At 37.5% G+C, this 20,016-nt stretch overlaps 1 protein-coding gene across 1 annotated transcript in view; it reads left to right on the forward strand.

The window, feature by feature from the left end:
• The window catches only part of RFC1 (replication factor C subunit 1), a 77,958-nt gene continuing 57,942 nt past the window's right edge, over positions 1-20,016 (forward strand). The window contains exons 1-4 of the mRNA XM_065877248.1: positions 1-87; positions 11,939-12,067; positions 16,513-16,588; positions 19,481-19,603. Coding sequence (XP_065733320.1) covers positions 1-87; positions 11,939-12,067; positions 16,513-16,588; positions 19,481-19,603 — 415 coding nt within the window. The remainder of the gene's footprint in view (positions 88-11,938; positions 12,068-16,512; positions 16,589-19,480; positions 19,604-20,016) is intronic.

A 20,016-nucleotide genomic window follows, 5' to 3' on the forward strand; every position in this document is an offset into this window, starting at 1 on the left:
ATGGATATGGAGCTCAGAGGTCTTGAGTCGAGACAAGATTTAGCAGGTAGCAGTGTGTTTTTAAGTGGTACTGACATTGAGATGGATGTGAGTTAGCTTGTGCAGTGTGAATATGTGAATCAGAAGTTTTTAACTTAGGGTTCATGGAGAGCCATTAATAGGCTTCAGGAAAAGGCCCTGAAGAAGAGGAAGTATTATACTAAAAGTGAAAGTGTTTTTGCTTTTTGTAGCCACAATATTGTAATATGACAAGAGAGTACTATATGATAGAAGTAATAATACACAATAAGTGTTAATACCCACTTAAAGTTTCTTAAAACAAAGTGCAATAGGTAAAGTGATGGCAAAAAATTAGTCTCAAATAAAGATTATTTTAATACACAATCTTTAAAAACAAATTTACCATGAATTTCATTTTACATAATTAAGAACGTCTCTTTCTGAGCCCAGGTGTGAAGGTCAGTGACCTTAGGAATAACCACTCATGTGTTCAACCATTATTAATTAAGCATCTGCTTATCTGAGCTGTTGGCCCTGTACTTGAGATACAGAGGTGAGTAAGCTAGACAGGCCTGCTGTATGGAACTTACAGCAATGTTTTCAAACTCAGATTACTATGACTATCAAAAGTATCTCCTACTAATCATTTTGGGACCCATTTCAGGTGATGCTTCTTTTGGTCAACTGTCCCTGAGGCTCTCTGTGTTAGGGGCTCCTGGTGCTTTTACAGTTTTGTGATTTAGCTCTGTCTTAGCACTGTTTTGTATTTAATTCTTTATATACTAATTTATCTCCCAGGTAGCCTCATGAGGGCATTTTCCTGTTTGTGTCCTAAATGCCTGCCTGTAATCACACAAGGACCAAATGGATCAGGAATAATGAGAATGGAAAGGCCATATTGCTAGTTGTGGAGTATGGCTACTTTTGCATAGATCCTTAGAATTATGGTAAAACTATGAGGGAGCAGTCATGGTCAAGTAGAGAACTTTGAAAGGGATTTGTAGTCAGAGGACCAGGTTCCATTCTGTTGTGCCATCTCTTCTAATCCCCACAGGAATCCTGTGGAGTAAGTGGCATTACGAGGAAACTAAGGGCCAGAGAAGTTAAGTAATTCATCCCAAGTGTCTGGAAGTAAGTGGCAAAACTGACAAAAAGCTTTTTTTTGTCTGACTTAATTCCACATACTTACCTATAAAATGGAGATAAATCATTCTATTTGCCTTTATACCTCACAGAAACATCAGAAGAGATAAATCTATGTCCAGTAGCTGTAAGTAAAAGTGTGAAAAACTTAACTTGTTACTATTAGCTGTGTGTGCTAAAATTTAATTTTTATGCAATTTTTGCCTAAATCTTTTGTCTTATTTGAACTGACCTGTTCAATTAGTAACTATTAAAAAAGAAAGTAAGAAGAGTGAATTACTACTCTACTTTTGGTTACTACTTACTACTTTGCTTACTACTACTACTTTTGGTTCCCGAAATAAAACTATTTCTTTCACCATTTCCTTTAGAAATGAAATTACTGGGACAAAGGGTATGCACATTTAAAATTTTGATAGATACTGTTAGATTGTCTTGGAAAGGTTATACCAATTTTTACTTTTTTTTTTTAACATCTTTATTGGAGTATAATTGCTTTACAATGGTGTGTTAGTTTCTGCTTTATAACAAAGTGAATCAGTTATACATATACATATGTTCCCATATCTCTTCCCTCTTGCGTCTCCCTCCCTCCCACCCTCCCTATACCACCCCTCTAGGTGGTCACAAAGCACCGAGCTGATCTCCTTGTGCTATGCGGCTGCTTCCCACTAGCTATCTGTTTCACGTTTGGTAGTGTATATATGTCCATGCCACTCTCTCACTTCGTCACAGCTTACCCTTCCCCCTCCCCATATCCTCAAGTCCATTCTCTAGTAGGTCTGTGTTTTTATTCCTGTCTTACCCCTAGGTTCTTCATGACATTTTTTTTCTTAAATTCCATATATATGTGTTAGCATATGGTATTTGTCTTTCTCTTTCTGAATTACTTCACTCCGTATGACAGACTCTAGGTCCATCCACCTCATTACAAGTAGCTCAATTTCGTTTCTTTTTATGGCTGAGTAATATTCCACTGTATATATGTGCCACATCTTCTTTATCCATTCATCTGATGATGGACATTTAGGTTGTTTCCATCTCTGGGCTCTTGTAAATAGAGCTGCAATGTACATTTTGGTACATGACTCTTTTTGAATTATGGTTTTCTCAGGGTATATGCCCAGTAGTGGGATTGCTGGGTCATATGGTAGTTCTATTTGTAGTTTTTTAAGGAACCTCCATACTGTTCTCCATTGTGGCTTTACCAATTCACATTCCCACCAGCAGTGCAAGAGTGTTCCCTTTTCTCCACAACCTCCCCAGCATTTATTGTTTCTAGATTTTTTGATGATGGCCATTCTGACTGGTGTGAGATGATATCTCATTGAAATTTTGATTTGCATTTCTCTAATGATTAATGATGTCGAACATTCTTTCATGTGTTTGTTGGCAGTCTGTATACCTTCTTTGGAGGAATGTCTGTTTAGGTCTTCTGCCCATTTTTGGATTGGGTTGTTTGTTTTTTTGTTATTGAGCTGCATGAGCTGCTTGTAAATTTTGGAGATTAATCCTTTGTCAGTTGCTTCATTTGCAAATATTTTCTCCCATTCTGAGGGTTGTCTTTTGGTCTTGTTGATGGTTTCCTTTGCTGTGCAAAAGCTTTGCAGTTTCATTAGGTCCCATTTGTTTATTTTTGTTTTTATTTCCATTTCTCTAGGAAGTGGGTCAAAAAGGATCTTGCTGTGATTTATGTCATAGAGGGTTCTGCCTATGTTTTCCTCTAAGAGTTTGATAGTTTCTGGCCTTACATTTAGGTCTTTAATCCATTTTGAGCTTATTTTTGTGTATGGTGTTAGGGAGTGATCTAATCTCATACTTTTACATGTACCTGTCCAGTTTTCCCAGCACCACTTATTGAAGAGGCTGTCCTTTCTCCACTGTACATTCCTGACTCCTTTATCAAAGATAAGGTGACCATATGTGCCTGGGTTTATCTCTGGGCTTTCTATCCTGTTCCATTGATCTGTCTTTCTGTTTTTGTGCCAGTACCATACTGTCTTGGTTACTGTAGCTTTGTAGTATAGTCTGAAGTCAGGGAGCCTGATTCCTCCAGCTCCGTTTTTCGTTCTCAAGATTGCTTTGGCTATTTGGGGTCTTTTGTGTTTCCATACAAATTGTAAAATTTTTTGTTCTAGTTCTGTGAAAAATGCCAGTGGTAGTTTGATAGGGATTGCATTGAATCTGTAGATTGCTTTGGGTAGTAGAGTCATTTTCACAATGTTGATTCTTCCAATCCAAAAACATGGTATATTTCTCCATCTATTTGTATCATCTTTAATTTCTTTCATCAGTGTCTTATAATTTTCTGCATACAGGTCTTTTGTCTCCTTAGGTAGGTTTATTCCTAGATATTTTATTCTTTCTGTTGCAGTGGTAAGTGGGAGTGTTTTCTTGATTTTACTTTCAGATTTTTCATCATTAGTGTATAGGAATGCCAGAGATTTCTCTGCATTAATTTTGTGTCCTGCTACTTCATTGATTAGCTCTAGTAGTATTCTGGTAGCATCTTTAGGATTCTCTATGTATAGTATCACGTCATCTGCAAACAGTGACAGCTTTACTTCTTCTTTTCCGATTTGGATTCCTTTTATTTCCTTTTCTTCTCTGATTGCTGTGGCTAAAACTTCCAAACTATGCTGAATAAGAGTGGTGAGAATGGGCAACCTTGTCTTGTTCCTGATCTTAGTGGAAATGCTTTCAGTTTTTCACCATTGAGGACGATATTGGCTGTGGGTTTGTCATATATGGCCTTTATTATGCTGAGGAAAGTTCCCTCTGTGCCTACTTTCTGGAGGATTTTTATCATAAATGGGTGTTGAATTTTGTCAAAAGGTTTCTCTGCATCTATTGAGATGACCATATGGTTTTTCTCCTTCAATTTGTTAATATGGTGTATTACATTGATTGATTTCCGTATATTGAAGAATCCTTGCATTCCTGGAATAAACCCCACTTGATCATGGTGTATGATTCTTTTAATGTGCTGTTGGATTCTGTTTGCTAGTATTTTGTTGAGGATTTTTGCATCTATGTTCATCAGTGATATTGGCCTGTAGTTTTCTTTCTTTGTGACATCCTTGTCTGGTTTTGGTATCAAGGTGATGGTGGCCTCGTAGAATGAGTTTGGGAGTGTTCCTCCCACTGCTATATTTTGGAAGAGTTTGAGAAGGAAGGTGTTAGCTCTTCTCTAAATGTTTGATAGAATTCGCCTGTGAAGCCATCTGGTCCTGGGCTTTTGTTGGTTGGAAGATTTTTAATCACAGTTTCATTCTCAGTGCTTGTGATTGGTCTGTTCATATTTTCTGTTTCTTCCTGATTCAGTCTTGGCAGGTTGTACATTTCTAAGAATTTGTCCATTTCTTCCAGGTTGTCCATTTTATTGGCATAGAGTTGCTTGTAGTAATCTCTCATGATCTTTTGTATTTCTGCAGTGTCACTTCTCCTTTTTCATTTCTAATTCTGTTGATTTGAGTCTTCTCCCTTTTTTTCTTGATGAGTCTGGCTAATGGTTTATCAATTTTGTTTATCTTCTCAAAGAACCAGCTTTTAGTTTTAATGATCTTTGCTATCGTTTCCTTCATTTCTTTTTCATTTATTTCTTATCTGATTTTTATGATTTCTTTCCTTTTGCTCACTTTGGGGTTTTTTTGTTCTTCTTTCTGTGATTGCTTTAGGTGCAAGGTTAGGTTGTTTATTTGAGATGTTTCCTGTTTCTTAAGGTAGGATTGTACTGCTATAAACTTCCCTCTTAGAACTGCTTTTGCTGCATCCCATAGGTTTTGGGTCGTCGTGTCTCCATTGTCATTTGTTTCTAGGTATTTTTTTGATTTCCTCTTTGATTTCTTCAGTGTTCACTTCGTTATTAAGTAGTGTACTGTTTAGCCTCCATGTGTTTGTATTTTTTACAGATCTTTTCCTGTAATTGATATCTACTCTCATAGCGTTGTGGTCGGAAAAGATACTTGATACAATTTCAATTTTCTTAAATTTACCAAGGCTTGATTTCTGACCCAAGATATGATCTGTCCTGGAGAATGTTCCATGAGCACTTGAGAAAAATGTGTGTTCTGTTGTTTTTGGATGGAATGTCCTATAAATATCAATTAAGTCCATCTTGTTTAATGTATCATTTAAAGCTTGTGTTTCCTTATTTATTTTCATTTTGGATGATCTGTCCATGGGTGAAAGTGGGGTGTTAAAGTCCCCTACTATGAATGTGTTACTGTCGATTTCCCCTTTTATGGCTGTTAGTATTTGCCTTATGTATTGAGGTGCTCCTATGTTGGGTGCATAAATATTTACAATTGTTATATCTTCTTCTTGGATTGATCCCTTGATCATTATGTAGTGTCCTTCTTTGTCTCTTCTAATAGTCTTTATTTTAAAGTCTATTTTGTCTGATATGAGAGTTGCTACTCCAGCTTTCTTTTGGTTTCCATTTGCATGGAATATCTTTTTCCATCTCCTCACTTTCAGTCTGTATGTGTACCTAGGTCTGAAGTGGGTCTCTTGTAGACAGCATATATATGGGTCTTGTTTTAGTATCCATTCAGCCAGTCTGTGTCTTTGGTGGGAGCGTTTAGTCCATTTACATTTAAGGTAATTATCGATATGTATGTTGCTATTCCCATTTTCTTAATTGTTTTGGGTTTGTTATTATAGGTCTTTTTCTTCTCTTGTGTTTCTTGCCTAGAGAAGATCCTTTAGCATTTATTGTAAAGCTGGTTTGGTGGTGCTGAACTCTCTCAGCTTTTGCTTGTCTGTAAAGGTTTTAATTTCTGCATCAAATCTGAATGAGATCCTTGCTGGGTAGAGTAATCTTGGTTGCAGGTTTTTCTCCTTCATCACTTTAAATATGTCCTGCCAGTCCCTTCTGGCTTGCAGAGTTTCTGCTGAAAGATCAGCTGTTAACCTTATGGGGATTCCCTTGTGTGTTATTTGTTGTTTTTCCCTTGCTGCTTTTAATATGTTTTCTTTGTATGTAATTTTTGACAGTTTGATTAATATGTGTCTTGGCGTGTTTCTCCTTGGATTTATCCTGTATGGGACTCTGTGCTTCCTGGATTTGATTAACTATTTCCTTTCCCATATTAGGGAAGTTTTCAACTATAATCTCTTCAAATATTTTCTCAGTCCCTTTCTTTTTTTCTTCTTCTTCTGGAACACCTATAGTTCGAATGTTGGTGCATTTAATGTTGTCCCAGAGGTCTCTGAGACTGTCCTCAGTTCTTTTCATTCTTTTTTCTTTATTCTGCTGTGCAGTAGTTACTTGTACTATTTTATCTTCCAGGTCACTTATCCGTTCTTCTGCCTCAGTTATTCTGCTATTGATCCCTTTTAGAGTATTTTTAATGTCATTTATTGTGTTATTCATTGTTGCTTCTTTCATCTTTAGTTCTTCTAGGTCCTTGTTAAATGTTTCTTGCATATTGTCTATTCTATTTCCAAGATTTTGGATATCTTTACTATCATTATTCTGAATTCTTTTTCAGGTAGATTGCCTATTTCCTCTTCATTTGTTACGTCTGGTGGGTTTTTATCTTGCTCCTTCATCTGCTGTGTGTTTTTTTGTCTTCTCATTTTGCTTATCTTACTGTGTTTGGGGTCTCCTTTTTGCATGCTGCAGGTTCGTAGTTCCCGTTTTTTTTGGTGTCTCTCCCCAGTGGCTAAAGTTGGTTCAGTGGGTTGTGAAGGCTTCCTGGTGGAGGGGACTAGTGCCTGTGTTCTGGTGGATGAGGCTGGATCTTGTCTTTCTGGTGGGCAGGTCCACGTCTGGTGGCGTGTTTTGGGGTGTCTGTGGACTTATTATGATTTTAGGCAGCCTCTCTGCTAATGGGTGGGGTTGTGTTCCTGTCTTGCTCGTTGTTTGGCATAGGGTGTCCAGCACTGTAGCTTGCTGGTTGTTGAGTGAAGCTGGGTGTTGGTGTTGTGATGGAGATCTCTGGGAGATTTTTGCCGTTTGATATTATGTGGAGCTGGGAGGTCTCTTGTGGACCAGTGTCCTGAAGTTGGCTCTGCCACCTCAGAGGCACAGCACTCACTCCTGGCTGCCGCACCAAGAGCCTTTCATCCACATGGCTCAGAATAAAAGGGAGAAAAAGAAGAAAGAAAGAAAGAGAAAGGAAGAAAGGAAGGAAGGAAGGGGATAAAAGAAAATAAAGTAAGGTAAAATAAAATTATTTAAATAAAGATATAATTATTAAGAAAAAAAATTTTTTAAAAAGTAAAAATAAAACAGACGGATAGAACCCTAGGACAAATGGTGAAAGTAAAGCTATACAGACAAAATCTCACACAGAAGCATACACATACACACTCACAAAAAGAGGAAAAGGGGAAAAAATAATAAATCTTGCTCTCAAAGTCCACCTCCTTAATTTGGGATGATTCGTTGTCTATTCAGGTATTACACAGATGCAGGGTACATCAAGTTGATTGTGGAGATTTAATCCGCTGCTCCTGATGCTGCTGGGAGAGATTTCCCTGGAGATTTAATCCGCTGCTCCTGATGCTGCTGGGAGAGATTTCCCTTTCTCTTCTTTGTTCGCACAGCTCCCGGGGCTCACTTTGGATTTGGCCCCGCCTCTGAATGTAGGTCGCCTGAGGGCGTCTGTTCTTCACTCAGACAGGGTGGGGTTAAAGGAGCTGCTGATTCGGGGGCTCTGGCTCACTCAGGCCGTGGGGGAGGGAGGGGTACGGAGTGTGGGGCGAGCCTGCGGCGGCAGCGGCCGGCGTGACGTTGCACCAGCCTGAGGCGCGCCGTGCATTCTCCCGGGGAAGCTGTGCCTGGATCCCGGGACCCTGGCAGTGGCGGGCTGCACAGGCTCCCGGGAGGGGAGGTGCGGAGAGTGACCTGTGCTCGCACAGAGGCTTCTTGGTGGCGGCAGCAGCAGCCTTAGGGTCTCATGCCCGTCTCTGGGGTCCGTGCTGTTAGCCGCGGATCACGCCCATCTCTGGTGCTCCTTTAAGCACCGTTCAGTGCTCTTAATCCCCTCTCCTCGCGCACCAGGAAACAAAGAGGGAAGAAAAAGTCTCTTGCCTCTTCGGCAGATCCAGACTTTTCCCCGGACTCCCTCCCGGCTAGCCGTGGTGCACTAACCCCTTCAGGCAGTGTTCACGCTGCAAGTCCTCAGCTCCCAGCCCACGCCTGCCCCGGCGGTGAGCAGACAAGCCTCTTGGGCTGGTGAGTGCTGGTCGGCACCGATCCTCTGTGCGGGAATCTCCCAGCTTTGTCCTCCGCACCCCTGTGGCTGCGCTCCCCTCCGTGGCTCCCAAGCTCCCCCACTCCGCCACCCGCAGTCTCCGCCCACGAAGGAAAGGGCTTCTAGTGTGTGGAAACCTTTCCTCCTTGACAGCTCCCTCCCACTGGTGCAGGTCCCGTCCCTATTCATTTATCTCTGTTTATACTTTTTTCTTTTGCCCTACCCAGATACGTGGGGAGTTTCTTGCCTTTTGGGAGGGCTGAGGTCTTCTGCCAGCGTTCAGTAGTTGTTCTGTAGGAGTTGTTCCACGTGTAGATGCACTTCTGATGTATCTGTGGGGAGGAAGATGATCTCCGCGTCTTACTCTTCCACCATCTTCCCCCTCTCCCCCCCGCTCCCAATTTTTACTTTTATTAGCAGTGTAGTATGTGAGCATGTTTCCCCACAACTTTGACATATCTGGGCATTATCAGTCTTTTAACGCGTAGGGAAATACAATCAAGTTCTAATTTATCTGTTTATTATTTGTGAAGTTGAGCATCTTTTGTTATGTTTGTTGGTTATTTGCATTTCTTTATAATTTGTCTACTGGTAGCTTTTACTCATTTTTCTACTGGGTTATTTTTTATTGATTTGTAGGAGCCCTCTTATATATAACATGTTGTAGATATTTTCATGTTAGCTGCTTATATTTTAACTTTGTTTATGGCATCTTTTGTTTTATTTTTATGCAGTCAAATCTTTCTTTATGGGTGGTTTCTAGCCTTCATGTTCTGCTTGGAAGGACTTCCCTTTGCTAAGATTATAAAAGTAAACTTAAAAATTTGTTCCTTACTAATATACTCAGCAAGAATTATTCCGTGCAGGTAAGAGTGATGTCTAGATCCATTATTTGGAAGTTCGATTAGTCACTAGTCTTCGAAGACCTGGAATACCAGGCAGGGAATGTGAATTAAGAGTAAGGTGAAGTCACACTATAAATTAAAGTCAAATTGGTGACCTTTGGCTCTTAAATGTTCATACAGCAGATGGCTGCTCACACTGGAGATAATCCCTAAAAAGGTGTGAGTAGAATCGCTTTCATTCTGATGTAAATTATTTTCCAAAAGTTTAGATTTTTAATGTATATTGAATTAGATCAGGATGCTGTAATTTAATTTTTCAGCTGCCATCAGAGTATAAGGGCATGGGGAGTGGGAGAGTAGGGTAGAATAAAGGGAAAGGAAAAGAAAGGGGTTGTGAATAGGAAGAATTACTTAGGGAGGAAAGGTGGCAACAGTGCTGAGGATTGGCAGTATGGAACAGACAAAAATCAGAGAGCTCAACGTTACCAACAGTTCCATTTCCTGAATTATATTTTGTTTTCTTCCTCTTGCTTTTTTAAGTATTTGTGGTTCCAACACAGATGGAAAACCACCATTGACTTTAAGCTGATTATTAATATTTAGTTTTGATATTTCCATGGTACATGTGTGCTGTGTGAGTGTATGTGTGTGTGTGTATGTGTTTGTATGTGTTTAAAAAATCACCACTGTTTGAATGAAGACTCACTTGGTCATTTCAAAAGTGAAACTCCAATGTGAAACTCTCATTTCCTCCAGAAGCAGTAAAGTAAGTAGTTGTTAGCCTCAAACTCAATTCTTTGCAAATTATATGGAAGACTGTGGCTTTCTGGCTTTCTTATTCTTCTAACTTTTCTTTAGCACCTGACACAAATGTCTCAGTTTCATAACTGAGGTATCCATTCTGCAAACAGTATTTTTTATTTATTTTATTTATTTATTTTTTTAACAGTATTTTTTAGACTTAGATTTTATTAGGATGGATTTGTGACTTTTTTATATTAAGAAATTTACAAAAGAGGATATAAAACTAGGGAAGTCTGTAACCTTTCAAAAAAAATTAACATGTCTGTGTACCTCATTTATCTGTTTTCTTTATTGCCTTAACCACAAAGCTGTGTGTGTGTGTCTTTGTATAACACACTTGTTTGGGATTTTTGACATTTTAAGGGTTTGACAATTACTGCCATGATCAAGGAGAAAAGTTGTTACCTTTCTTACACTTGGTAAAGTACTTTTAACAGGCATTTTCCTCACTACAATAGAGATAGGTTGGAACAGGTAAAAAGAATTGAAGACTCAGGCTTATGACCATTAAGGATAGGAATAGGGAAAACAATACAACAGGCTCTTGAGCCCATCCTTTGGAATTCAGATCCTAAATTCTCACTATACTTTGTTCCTTATACCCTTGCCTGTGAGCAGAGACAACTGTAAATGGAGATGTTTCAGTGACATGAAGGGATAATAGTTCATAAATGAGAGAGAAGGGAAGTTTTTACTGAGCCAATATTGTGACAGATGCATGATTAATCCTCATAAAGTGTAGAGAGTATTAGTCTCACTTTACTGATGAGAAAACAAATTAAAGTAACTTCCTCAGGGTCACCCAGCTAGAAGGCACTAGAGCAGAGATTCATACCAGAGGTTTCTCATTCTAAGGTCAATTCCCTATTCTGTATACCACAGTTTCTTCAAAGCTAAAATATAAAAGGGTAGGGAAGAATATGTATGCGAAGGATAAGAAAGGTGAGTGATATTAATTGTAAATTACATTGTAAGTGTTTCAGTATGATTAATTTGATTCTGTTGTTTAACACGGGGTAGAGTAATTGAAGAAAGTATTGTAGTCAAAATTTTTTCTTCAGAATTTGGAAAAATCATGTAAAGGAAAATAATTTCAAGGTTCTTAGTTATTAAGGTCTTAAATGATCAGTGTTCTGAGAGTTATTCTTCTCTCAAACTGGAGTATAAATCCCATAGGCGGGACTTCCCTGGTGGCACTGTGGATAAGACTCTGTGCTCCCAGTGCAGGGGGTTTGGGTTCGATCCCTGGTCAGGGAACTAGATCCCACATGCATACCATAACTAAGGAGCCTTGGAGGTATAACTAAGGAGCCTTGGAGGTGCAACTAAGGAGCCTGCCTGCCGCAACTAAGACCCAGTGTAACCAAATAAATAAATATTAAAAACAAAATCCCATAGGCAAGGATTATGTTCTTCAACTCTTTGTCTTTTCACCTACTGTGCCCGAGATGATGGGGTATGTGCATGCATGATCAATAAATGCTTGTTACTTGCCTCTTTAGTAGTTGTGCTGTCGTTAGGAAAAATTTCCTTTGTTTATTTTTGCCCTGTTTTTGGCCAGATTCTGAGAATTAATATTACTTTTCATTAGGCACACTAGTTTTTAAATCTTTTTTGAGGGGCGGGGGGATGCACACCACGTGGCTTGCAGGATCTGAGTTCCCCAACCAGGGATTGAACCCGGGCCCTCAGCAGTGAAAGTGAGTAGTCCTAACCACTGGACTGCTAGGGAAGTCCCTGGACACATTATTTTTAACTGAGGTAATTTTATCAGTTAACTTTTGCATATAGAAAGAATGCTGCTGCACACGTGGAACTATCTCATTATGAAGAAATTACTGAGAGTAAACCAGTGTGTGTGGAGAGTTGTTCCTTTTTACAATTGAAATTAGAGTTTTTTGCAGTTAATGTTTGTTTATGATTCTCCTTTTTTGCTTCTAGGATATTCGAAAATTCTTTGGGGTTATACCAAGTGGAAAGAAAGTTGTAAGTGAAACAGCAAAGAAGAATGAGAAAACGAAGTCTGCTGAAGAAACCAGAAAAGCGAAGAAAGGAATAAAGGAAATCAAGGTCAGTTTTCCAGATACAATATTGAATTGTATAAAATAAACTCAGTTCTGAGATTTGATATATTTGGAGCCTCGAGTAAATATAGATTTCAACTCAGCAGAGGAAGAAGAAAAGTAATAAGGTATTACTTATTTCTGGTTAATATATCTTACTGCATTCATAGCTTGGTGTTTTCCTTCACTAGACATGGAACCCTTTTTAGTTGTTAAAACTTTGTGTTTTAAGACCAAAATTTGCTCATAAAGACAGGAGTGCCAGGTGAATGGTATTGGGCTTCTGGTGAGGGAAGGCTTTGGAGGAAAGCTTTATTCTTTTTCCTGTCCTACTTGGGCCTCAGAGAAGTTAAGATATAACATCACTATGAAAAGCAGGCAATGACTACAATAGTGTATTTGAGTTAATATTGTTCCACTTTGTGTAAAATGTAAGAATTCTGCAACTCTACAGGTCTGATTACCACCACCCCATCCTTTATGCCCTAATTGGCATATGTCTTATATTGACATATATTAATACTCCATACTCAGTGTAATAATTATTGCTGTAAACTGACCTTATTTTGAAGAAATTAAAAGAGGAAAATTGATTTGTAACCACGTGTGGTGATGGATGTTAACGACTTATGATCATTTTGCAATATATACAAATATCAGATCCTCATGTTATACACCTGAAACTAATATAATGTTACATGTCAATTATTTCTCAAAAACTTACCTTAAATTAATAAGATAAAATTAAACAAAATTTAAAGAATATATAAGATTAAAATTATAAACAAATACATATAATAATTTAAAATAAGCAAACCATCAAAATCATCAATAAATTATAATTTAAACACATAATTTTTTTTATTTCTTAGGTGAGACTAAAATAAAAACCTCAGTTTTCTGCTCTGCAAAAAAATAAATAAATAAAAGGAGACTTGATCTTTTATACTTAACTATGTATTTGCTGCTTCTAGTGCTTTTCATTTCTTATTGAAGATCTGAATTTCCATCTAATATCATTTTCTTAAAACCTGAAGAATTTTTTTAAGCATTTCTTGTAGAGTAGATCTGTTGGCAATGAATTCTGTAAGTTTTTGTTTATCTAAAAATGTCTTTATTTTGCCTTCATTCTTGAAGGATATTTCTGCTGGATATAGAGTTTTGGATTGACAGTTTGTTTCAGCACTTAAAAATGTCTCATTCTTTTTTTGGCCTCCATTTTTTCTGGTGAGATGTTAGTGGTCATGTTGTATTCTCTTGTATGTAATGTATTATTTTTCTCATGCTGCTTTAAAAGATTTTCTCTTTATCTTTGGGTTTCAGCTTTGCCCATGGTATACCTGTGTGTGATTTTCTTGTGTTTATACTGTTTAGGGTTTCTGAGCTTCTTGACTCTGTAAATTTATATCTTCAAATTTGAGAACTTTTGCCATTATTTCTTCAAATATATTTCTGCCTCATTCTCTCTCTCCTCTTCTTATGGGATTCCAATTATATACACATTACAATTTTGGAATTACGGGACTTCCCTGGTGGTCCAGTGGGTAAGACTCCATGCTCCCAGTGCAGGGGGCCCGGGTTGATCCCTGGTCTGGGAACTAGAACCTGCATGCATGCCGCAACTAAGAGTTTGCATGCTGTAACTAAGAAGTCCTCACGCCGCAACTAAAGATCCCGTGTGCCGCAGCTAAGACCTGGTGCGGCCAAAATAAATAAATAAATATGTAAAAAAAAAAGAATTTTGGAATTGCGTCACAGATCATTGCAGCTTATTCATTTTTATTCTTTTTTTCCTCTGTACTTCAGATTGGATAATTTCTCTATTACTGTCCTCAAGTTCTTTGACTCTTCTGTCATCTCCAATTTGCTATTAAGCCTATGCAGTGAATATTTTGTTTTAAGTATTGTATTTTTCAGTTCTAGCATTGCCTACTAATTCTAACGTCTGGATTCATCTCAGTTTAGTGCCTTTTATCTTGAGTCTGTGGGTCATGTATTAGTCAGTTTGGGCTACCATAAAATACCATAGACTGGCTGACTTAAAACAACAGGAATTTATTTTCTTACAGTTCTGGAAGCTAGAAGTCTATGATTAAGGTTCCAGTCAATTCAGTTTCTCTCGAGAACTCTCTTTCTGGTTTGCAGATGGCTCCCTTCTTGCTGAGTCTTCACATAGCCTTTCTTTGGTGTGAACACGTGGGGAGAGAGGTTGAGAGACAGAGTGAGTGAGTGTATGCACGTGAGTTCTCTGGTTTCACTTCTTATAAGGACACTAACTTGTCAGATCAGGGCTCTACCCTTATGACTTCATTTAACCTTAATTACCTCCTTAGAGACTCCATCTCCAAACACAGCCATACTGGGGGTTAGGGATTCAATGTATGAATTTTGGGGGGATACAAGCTTTCATTCCATAATCTGCCAATGGTCCCCCAAAATTCATGTCCTTTTTGCATGCAAAATACATTTATTCCATTCTAAAGCCCCCCAAAGTCTTAATTCAATGCATCACCAGTTCTAAAGTCTGAAGTCCAAAGGCTTATCTAAATATCATCTAAATCATATATGGGTGAGACTTAGGTATGATGCATCCTGAGACAAAATTCTTCTCCAGCTGTGAACCTGTGAAACCAGACAAAGCATGCGCTTCCAAAATATAATAGTAAGACAGGCATAGAATACACATTCCCATTTCAAAAGGGAGAAATCAGAAGAAAGAAGGGGTGACAGGTGCCAAGCAAGTCTAAAACCTAGCAAGGCAAATTCTATTTGATCTTGTTTGATGAAATATCTGGGCACCTTGTGGCCCAGTCAAGTTGACAGATAAAAGTAACCATCACAGGTCACATTTCCTATTTCTTTGTACATCTGGTTATTTTGGATTTACCTTGCATAGTGTGAATTTTACAATGTAGGAACTTTGGATTCTGTTATTTCCTCCAAGGAGTGTTAATTCTTTTAGTTTAGCAGGCAGTTAACCTGCCTGAACTCAAACTCCAAACTCTTGTCCACTCTGTTATGGGCAGCATCTGAAATCTTTGTTCAATTTTTTTTAACCTTAGCTGGGCGCTTCGAGTTTTTCTGTGCATATATAGTTCAGGAGACAGCCACTGATTTGGGCTAAGTTTACTGACAGAATTTGGAACACCCCTTCTGTGGCTCTCTCCCTCCTGGGATACCCCTTTCTCTCACTTCTGAATTACTGTCATTGTTTCTAACCCTGTCCTCTAGTCTGGTGGTGTATTTGAATTACAGTGGTTTATTCATCTCATTTTCTTCCAAGCTAGTTGATTGTGCTTAAGTTTTTTTTTTTTGTGCTTAAGTTTTTGAAGTTTTATTATAATGGATAGAAACGTATTTCTACCTTGTAATTGATTATTGTCAGTTTTTTTGCTGTCTGCTTTCTTGTTTTTTTTGGGAAAATTTGAGAGTGTTAGAAATGTGATGTATAACTACAAAATATATAAAATATATAAAATATAAAATACAAAATATTAGTAATACCTTACGAATATGTTAGAAATGTGTATATAACTAAAAAATATAAATATTAATTACCCTTTGCCTTGGTTTTATTTAGTTTTCCACCAGGCAATGAGTAGTGATAGGCCCACAACTCCTTAGCTTTTATTTCTGTCTCAATTTTTCATTTTCAGGAAGCACTTGCCTTGTAATATCTGATATCCTTTTACTCTTTGTTATACATAGGTTAGTGTTGAAAGTGGAAATGAATAATGATATAGCGTTTTCTACGATCCTGCCTTTGCCATCTGATGCAATTATTATCCGGCTTATTCTCTCCCCTGCTCCTCCCCCCGCCCCAAGTTTTATTGAGAAATAATTGACATAAACCACTGTATAAGTTTGAGGTGTACAGCATGATGGTTTGACTTACATATATTATGAAATGATTACCACAGTGATTACCACATGTGGGTGCAGATACCCTTTCAAGTTAGTGTTTTGTTTTCTTTGTTTATATTCTCAAAAGTGGAATTGCTGGGTCATATGGTAGTTAGTTCTATTTTAAATTTTTTGAGGAACCTCCATACTGTTTTCTATAGTGGCTGCACTGATTACAGTCCCACCAGCGATGCACGAGGGTTCCCTTTTCTCCACATCCACACCAGCATCTGTTATCTCTTATCTTTTTGATGATGGGTCTGGCCTGTTCTTTAGCCTAATTCGGGCATTACTGACATTTGGAGCAGGATAATTCTTCATTGTGGAGATAATTCTTCGTTGTCCTGTGCATTGCAGGATGTTTAGTAGTATCCCTCGTCTACCCACTATATGCAAGTAACACCCTCACCCCAGTTATGACAAGCAGAAATGTTTCCTGGGGGGGCAGCGTTCCTCTAGTTGTGAACTATTGAGCCCAAATCTAATGAGGAAAAAACAGCTAAGTTATATGGTCTTCTCTGTGTTCTAATTATACTGTGATGTTTATAGGTAAATCGTTCTTGTAAAGAAGATGACTTCAAACAGAAGCAACCAAACAAGAAAAAGAGGATCATCTATGATTCAGGTAATATTTCTTTTGAGGAGCTTTCAAGTTTAAAAACTATTTTATATCTGTTAGAACAGTGTTTTCCAGACTGATGTTCTGAGACATCAGAACATAGCTCTCTATGATGTTAACAGGTGCTGTGAGAAGAGGGTTCTATGTTCAAGTAAAGTTGAAAACAACTTTGTTACACTACAGAATTTATCAGAGCCGAAATATGTTAATATATTAAAGTTTTGTTCGGGAGGGGAGATAGTATATACAGCATGTCTGAAACTTACTTTGAATATGGTATGTTTATTTTTTAAAATATTCATATTAACTTCTCTTCCAGCTGAGGTTCTTAGAAACTGAATTTGAAAAATAGTGCCATAAAGTGTTGCTTTAGAAACAAAGATCGAAAATATAATTCTTGTGCTTTTGATCTGGTCCTTTTTTGTTGCAGTTAAAAAGGAACAAACACAATTTAAAAACTTTGAATATACAGTTGACCCTTGAATAATGCAAGGGTTGGGGCTTCAATCCCCCTTGTAGTTGAAAATCTGCATATAACTTGACTCCCTGCAAAACTTAAGTACTAATGGCCTGCTGATCAGAAGCCTTGTCAATAACATAAAAAGTCAATTAATACATATTTTGTATGTTATATATATATTTTTACTATATTCTTACAATAAGTAAGCTAGAGAAAAGAAAGTGTTATTAAGAGAATCTTAAGGCAGAGAAAATACCTTTATAGTACTGTACTGTATTTTTGATACCGTAAGTTTATGTCATCTGTTTACAAGATGAATCATCTCTTACTACCTATATCAACATTGTCTAATATGATACAAAAGACTGTAGATGTTATATGTATTACTAATGCTAGACATCAAAAATGAAAAGATAATGTGAAAAGGGAGTTCGTATTTATTTACAGATATAACGATTCATGCATTGATAATGAAGAAGCAGCAGTGTGATTGCTTTATGGTAGACTAGTGTTGTTGATACAATTGCTTCATGGTAGCCTAGCCTATGCACTAATGAATGAATCTGTTATAAAATTTTGGCATACAGTATTACAGTCATATTCATAATACAGTATTGGAAACATTGTTACATTAAAAAAAACTCACCTGTGATGATAGATAGGCTGATATGCAGTTTCTCCAGTTATAGAGAGGCATACTGTATAGTAATGTAATTCTTTGAAAGCAAAGTTACAAAACAGAAAACTAACACATTAATTTTATATTAAAGATCACCTTATACCTATGTAGGGATAGACTAGTATCTACATATATTTTATGCATTCATAACATACTTTTTAATTAACTTTTTCGATATTTCTAGGCTACGTGCTTTGTCTCTTTTTTCAAATTGTTGCAAATCTCCAAAAGTTTTTCCAATGTATTTATTGAAAAAAATCTGTGTATAAGTAGACATGTGCAATTCAAACCCATGTTCAAGGATCAACTGTCCTTTTAAGATAGGGAACATACACTTTTATGCATGCCTTTTATGATATGTTAAAATAATGGTAGAACTCAGGAAGTTTTAGGTTTTGCTTTTTTGGAGAAGATCTATTTGGTATGAATTCTTAAAATTAGAAATGTAACCTAAGGAAGCATTTATAGATTGTTAGGATTTTGACAGTGGTAGCAAAGATTCTGACTCATTTTCTAAAAGTACTTGAGTGTTTATCGTGAGTCTTTTACTGCTGTATAGAATTGTAAAGAATTTGAAATAAGTACATATCACCATTTCTCAGGAGTTTCCATCTTTTGGGAAAGTGGAAATTTAATTGTTTGATACATTTTAGAACAATATGAGACAGGATTTAAAAATGCATGGTGAGAGGAAGAGGAAGGACACTAAAGTTTCGAAAACTCCTCTATTGTATACCAGACGTATACTAGGTATTTATACTTTGTCTTGATTTATATTTAAGTGCTCTGGGTGACTAGATTGTGGTAGACAGAATAATGGCCCCCAAAGATGTCCACACCCTAGTTACTAGAACCTGTGTATATGTTAGGTTACGTGGCAAAAGGGAATTAAAATTGTAGGTGACATTAAGGTTGATAATCAGATGACCTTAAAGTAGGGAGATTATCTGGATGGGCCCAATGTGGTCACAAAGAAGAGGAAGGCAGAAGAAGAGATTTAGAGAGAGATTGTCTATGGAAGAAGGTTAGAGAATTAGAGAGATGGCAGCATGAGAAGGACTTTGCCTAATGTTGCAGGCTTTGAAGATGGAGGAAATGGGGGCCATGAGCTAAGGAATGCTAGCAGTCACTAGAAACTAGAAAGGTGAGGAAATGGATTCTTCCCTATAGTATCCAGAAAGGATCACAGCCATCCTGATGCTTGATTTTAGCCCAGTGAGACCCAAATTGGATTTCCAACCTCCAGAACTGTGAGATAATACATTTGTGTTGGTTTGTTGTTTTTTTTGGCTGCTTCATGCGGCATGCGAGATCTTAGTTCCCTGACCAGGGATAGAACCCGTGACCCCTGCAGTGGAAGCACGGAGTCCTAACCACTGGACCGCCGGCGAATTCCCCATTTGTGTTGTTTTAAGCCACTGAGTTTGTGGTGATTTGTCACAGCAGCAACAGAAAAGTAATACAAAGGCTTAACACTGGATAGAAGGCAACCTATGAGAATTTATAAAAGAGATTTGCCTTGAAAAGGGTCTTGAGGAATTGGTTAATAATAACCACTTTAAGGGAATTCCGTGGTGGTCCAGTGGTTAGGACTTGGTGCTTTTACTGCTGTGGGCCCAGGTTTGATCCCTGGTCGGAGAACTAAGATCCTGAAAGATGCATGGCACAGCCAAAAAACAAACAAAACAAAAAAACCCACTTTAAAAACACACTATATTATACTATTTCTTTTCAAAGTTTTAATTTTCCTTTCATTTAGATTCAGAATCAGAGGAGACAGTGCAGGTAAAAAACTCCAAAAAGCGACCAGAAAAATTGCCACTGTCTTCTAAACCTGCTAAAATTCGACACCAGGATCCTGTTACATACATTTCAGAAACAGGTAAGGGTACTGAATATGTTTATTGTTTTAGAAAAAAGTGCAGTGTGTGTTATGTTCTTGAGCTTCTCGTTGGTATCTAAATGTACCTCCTTCACTTTGAACTGAATTTCTGTTGCCTTTTTTGGTTTGTTGAATTATATTTACCAGGGGAAGGTTGTAATCATCTTTGGCATTTTCTGTGAGTTAAGGGCCAATTACAGGGGAATTGGTTCTTAGAATTTTTTTTAAGTGCTGTATATTGAAGCATATATGTTGAAGCTCTGTCTTGAATCATATATTCAAATATTATTGGGTTGTTTTAAAACTTTTTAATATAAGTTTTTTTATCTTGGGTGTTAAAGTCATAACAATCTAAGTATATAATGACTGTTCATATTTGTGCTTTATAATCTAGCACAGATGTGACCTAAATT

The sequence above is a fragment of the Phocoena phocoena genome, chromosome 5 (assembly GCF_963924675.1).
Source record: "Phocoena phocoena chromosome 5, mPhoPho1.1, whole genome shotgun sequence".
NCBI lineage: Eukaryota > Metazoa > Chordata > Mammalia > Artiodactyla > Phocoenidae > Phocoena > Phocoena phocoena.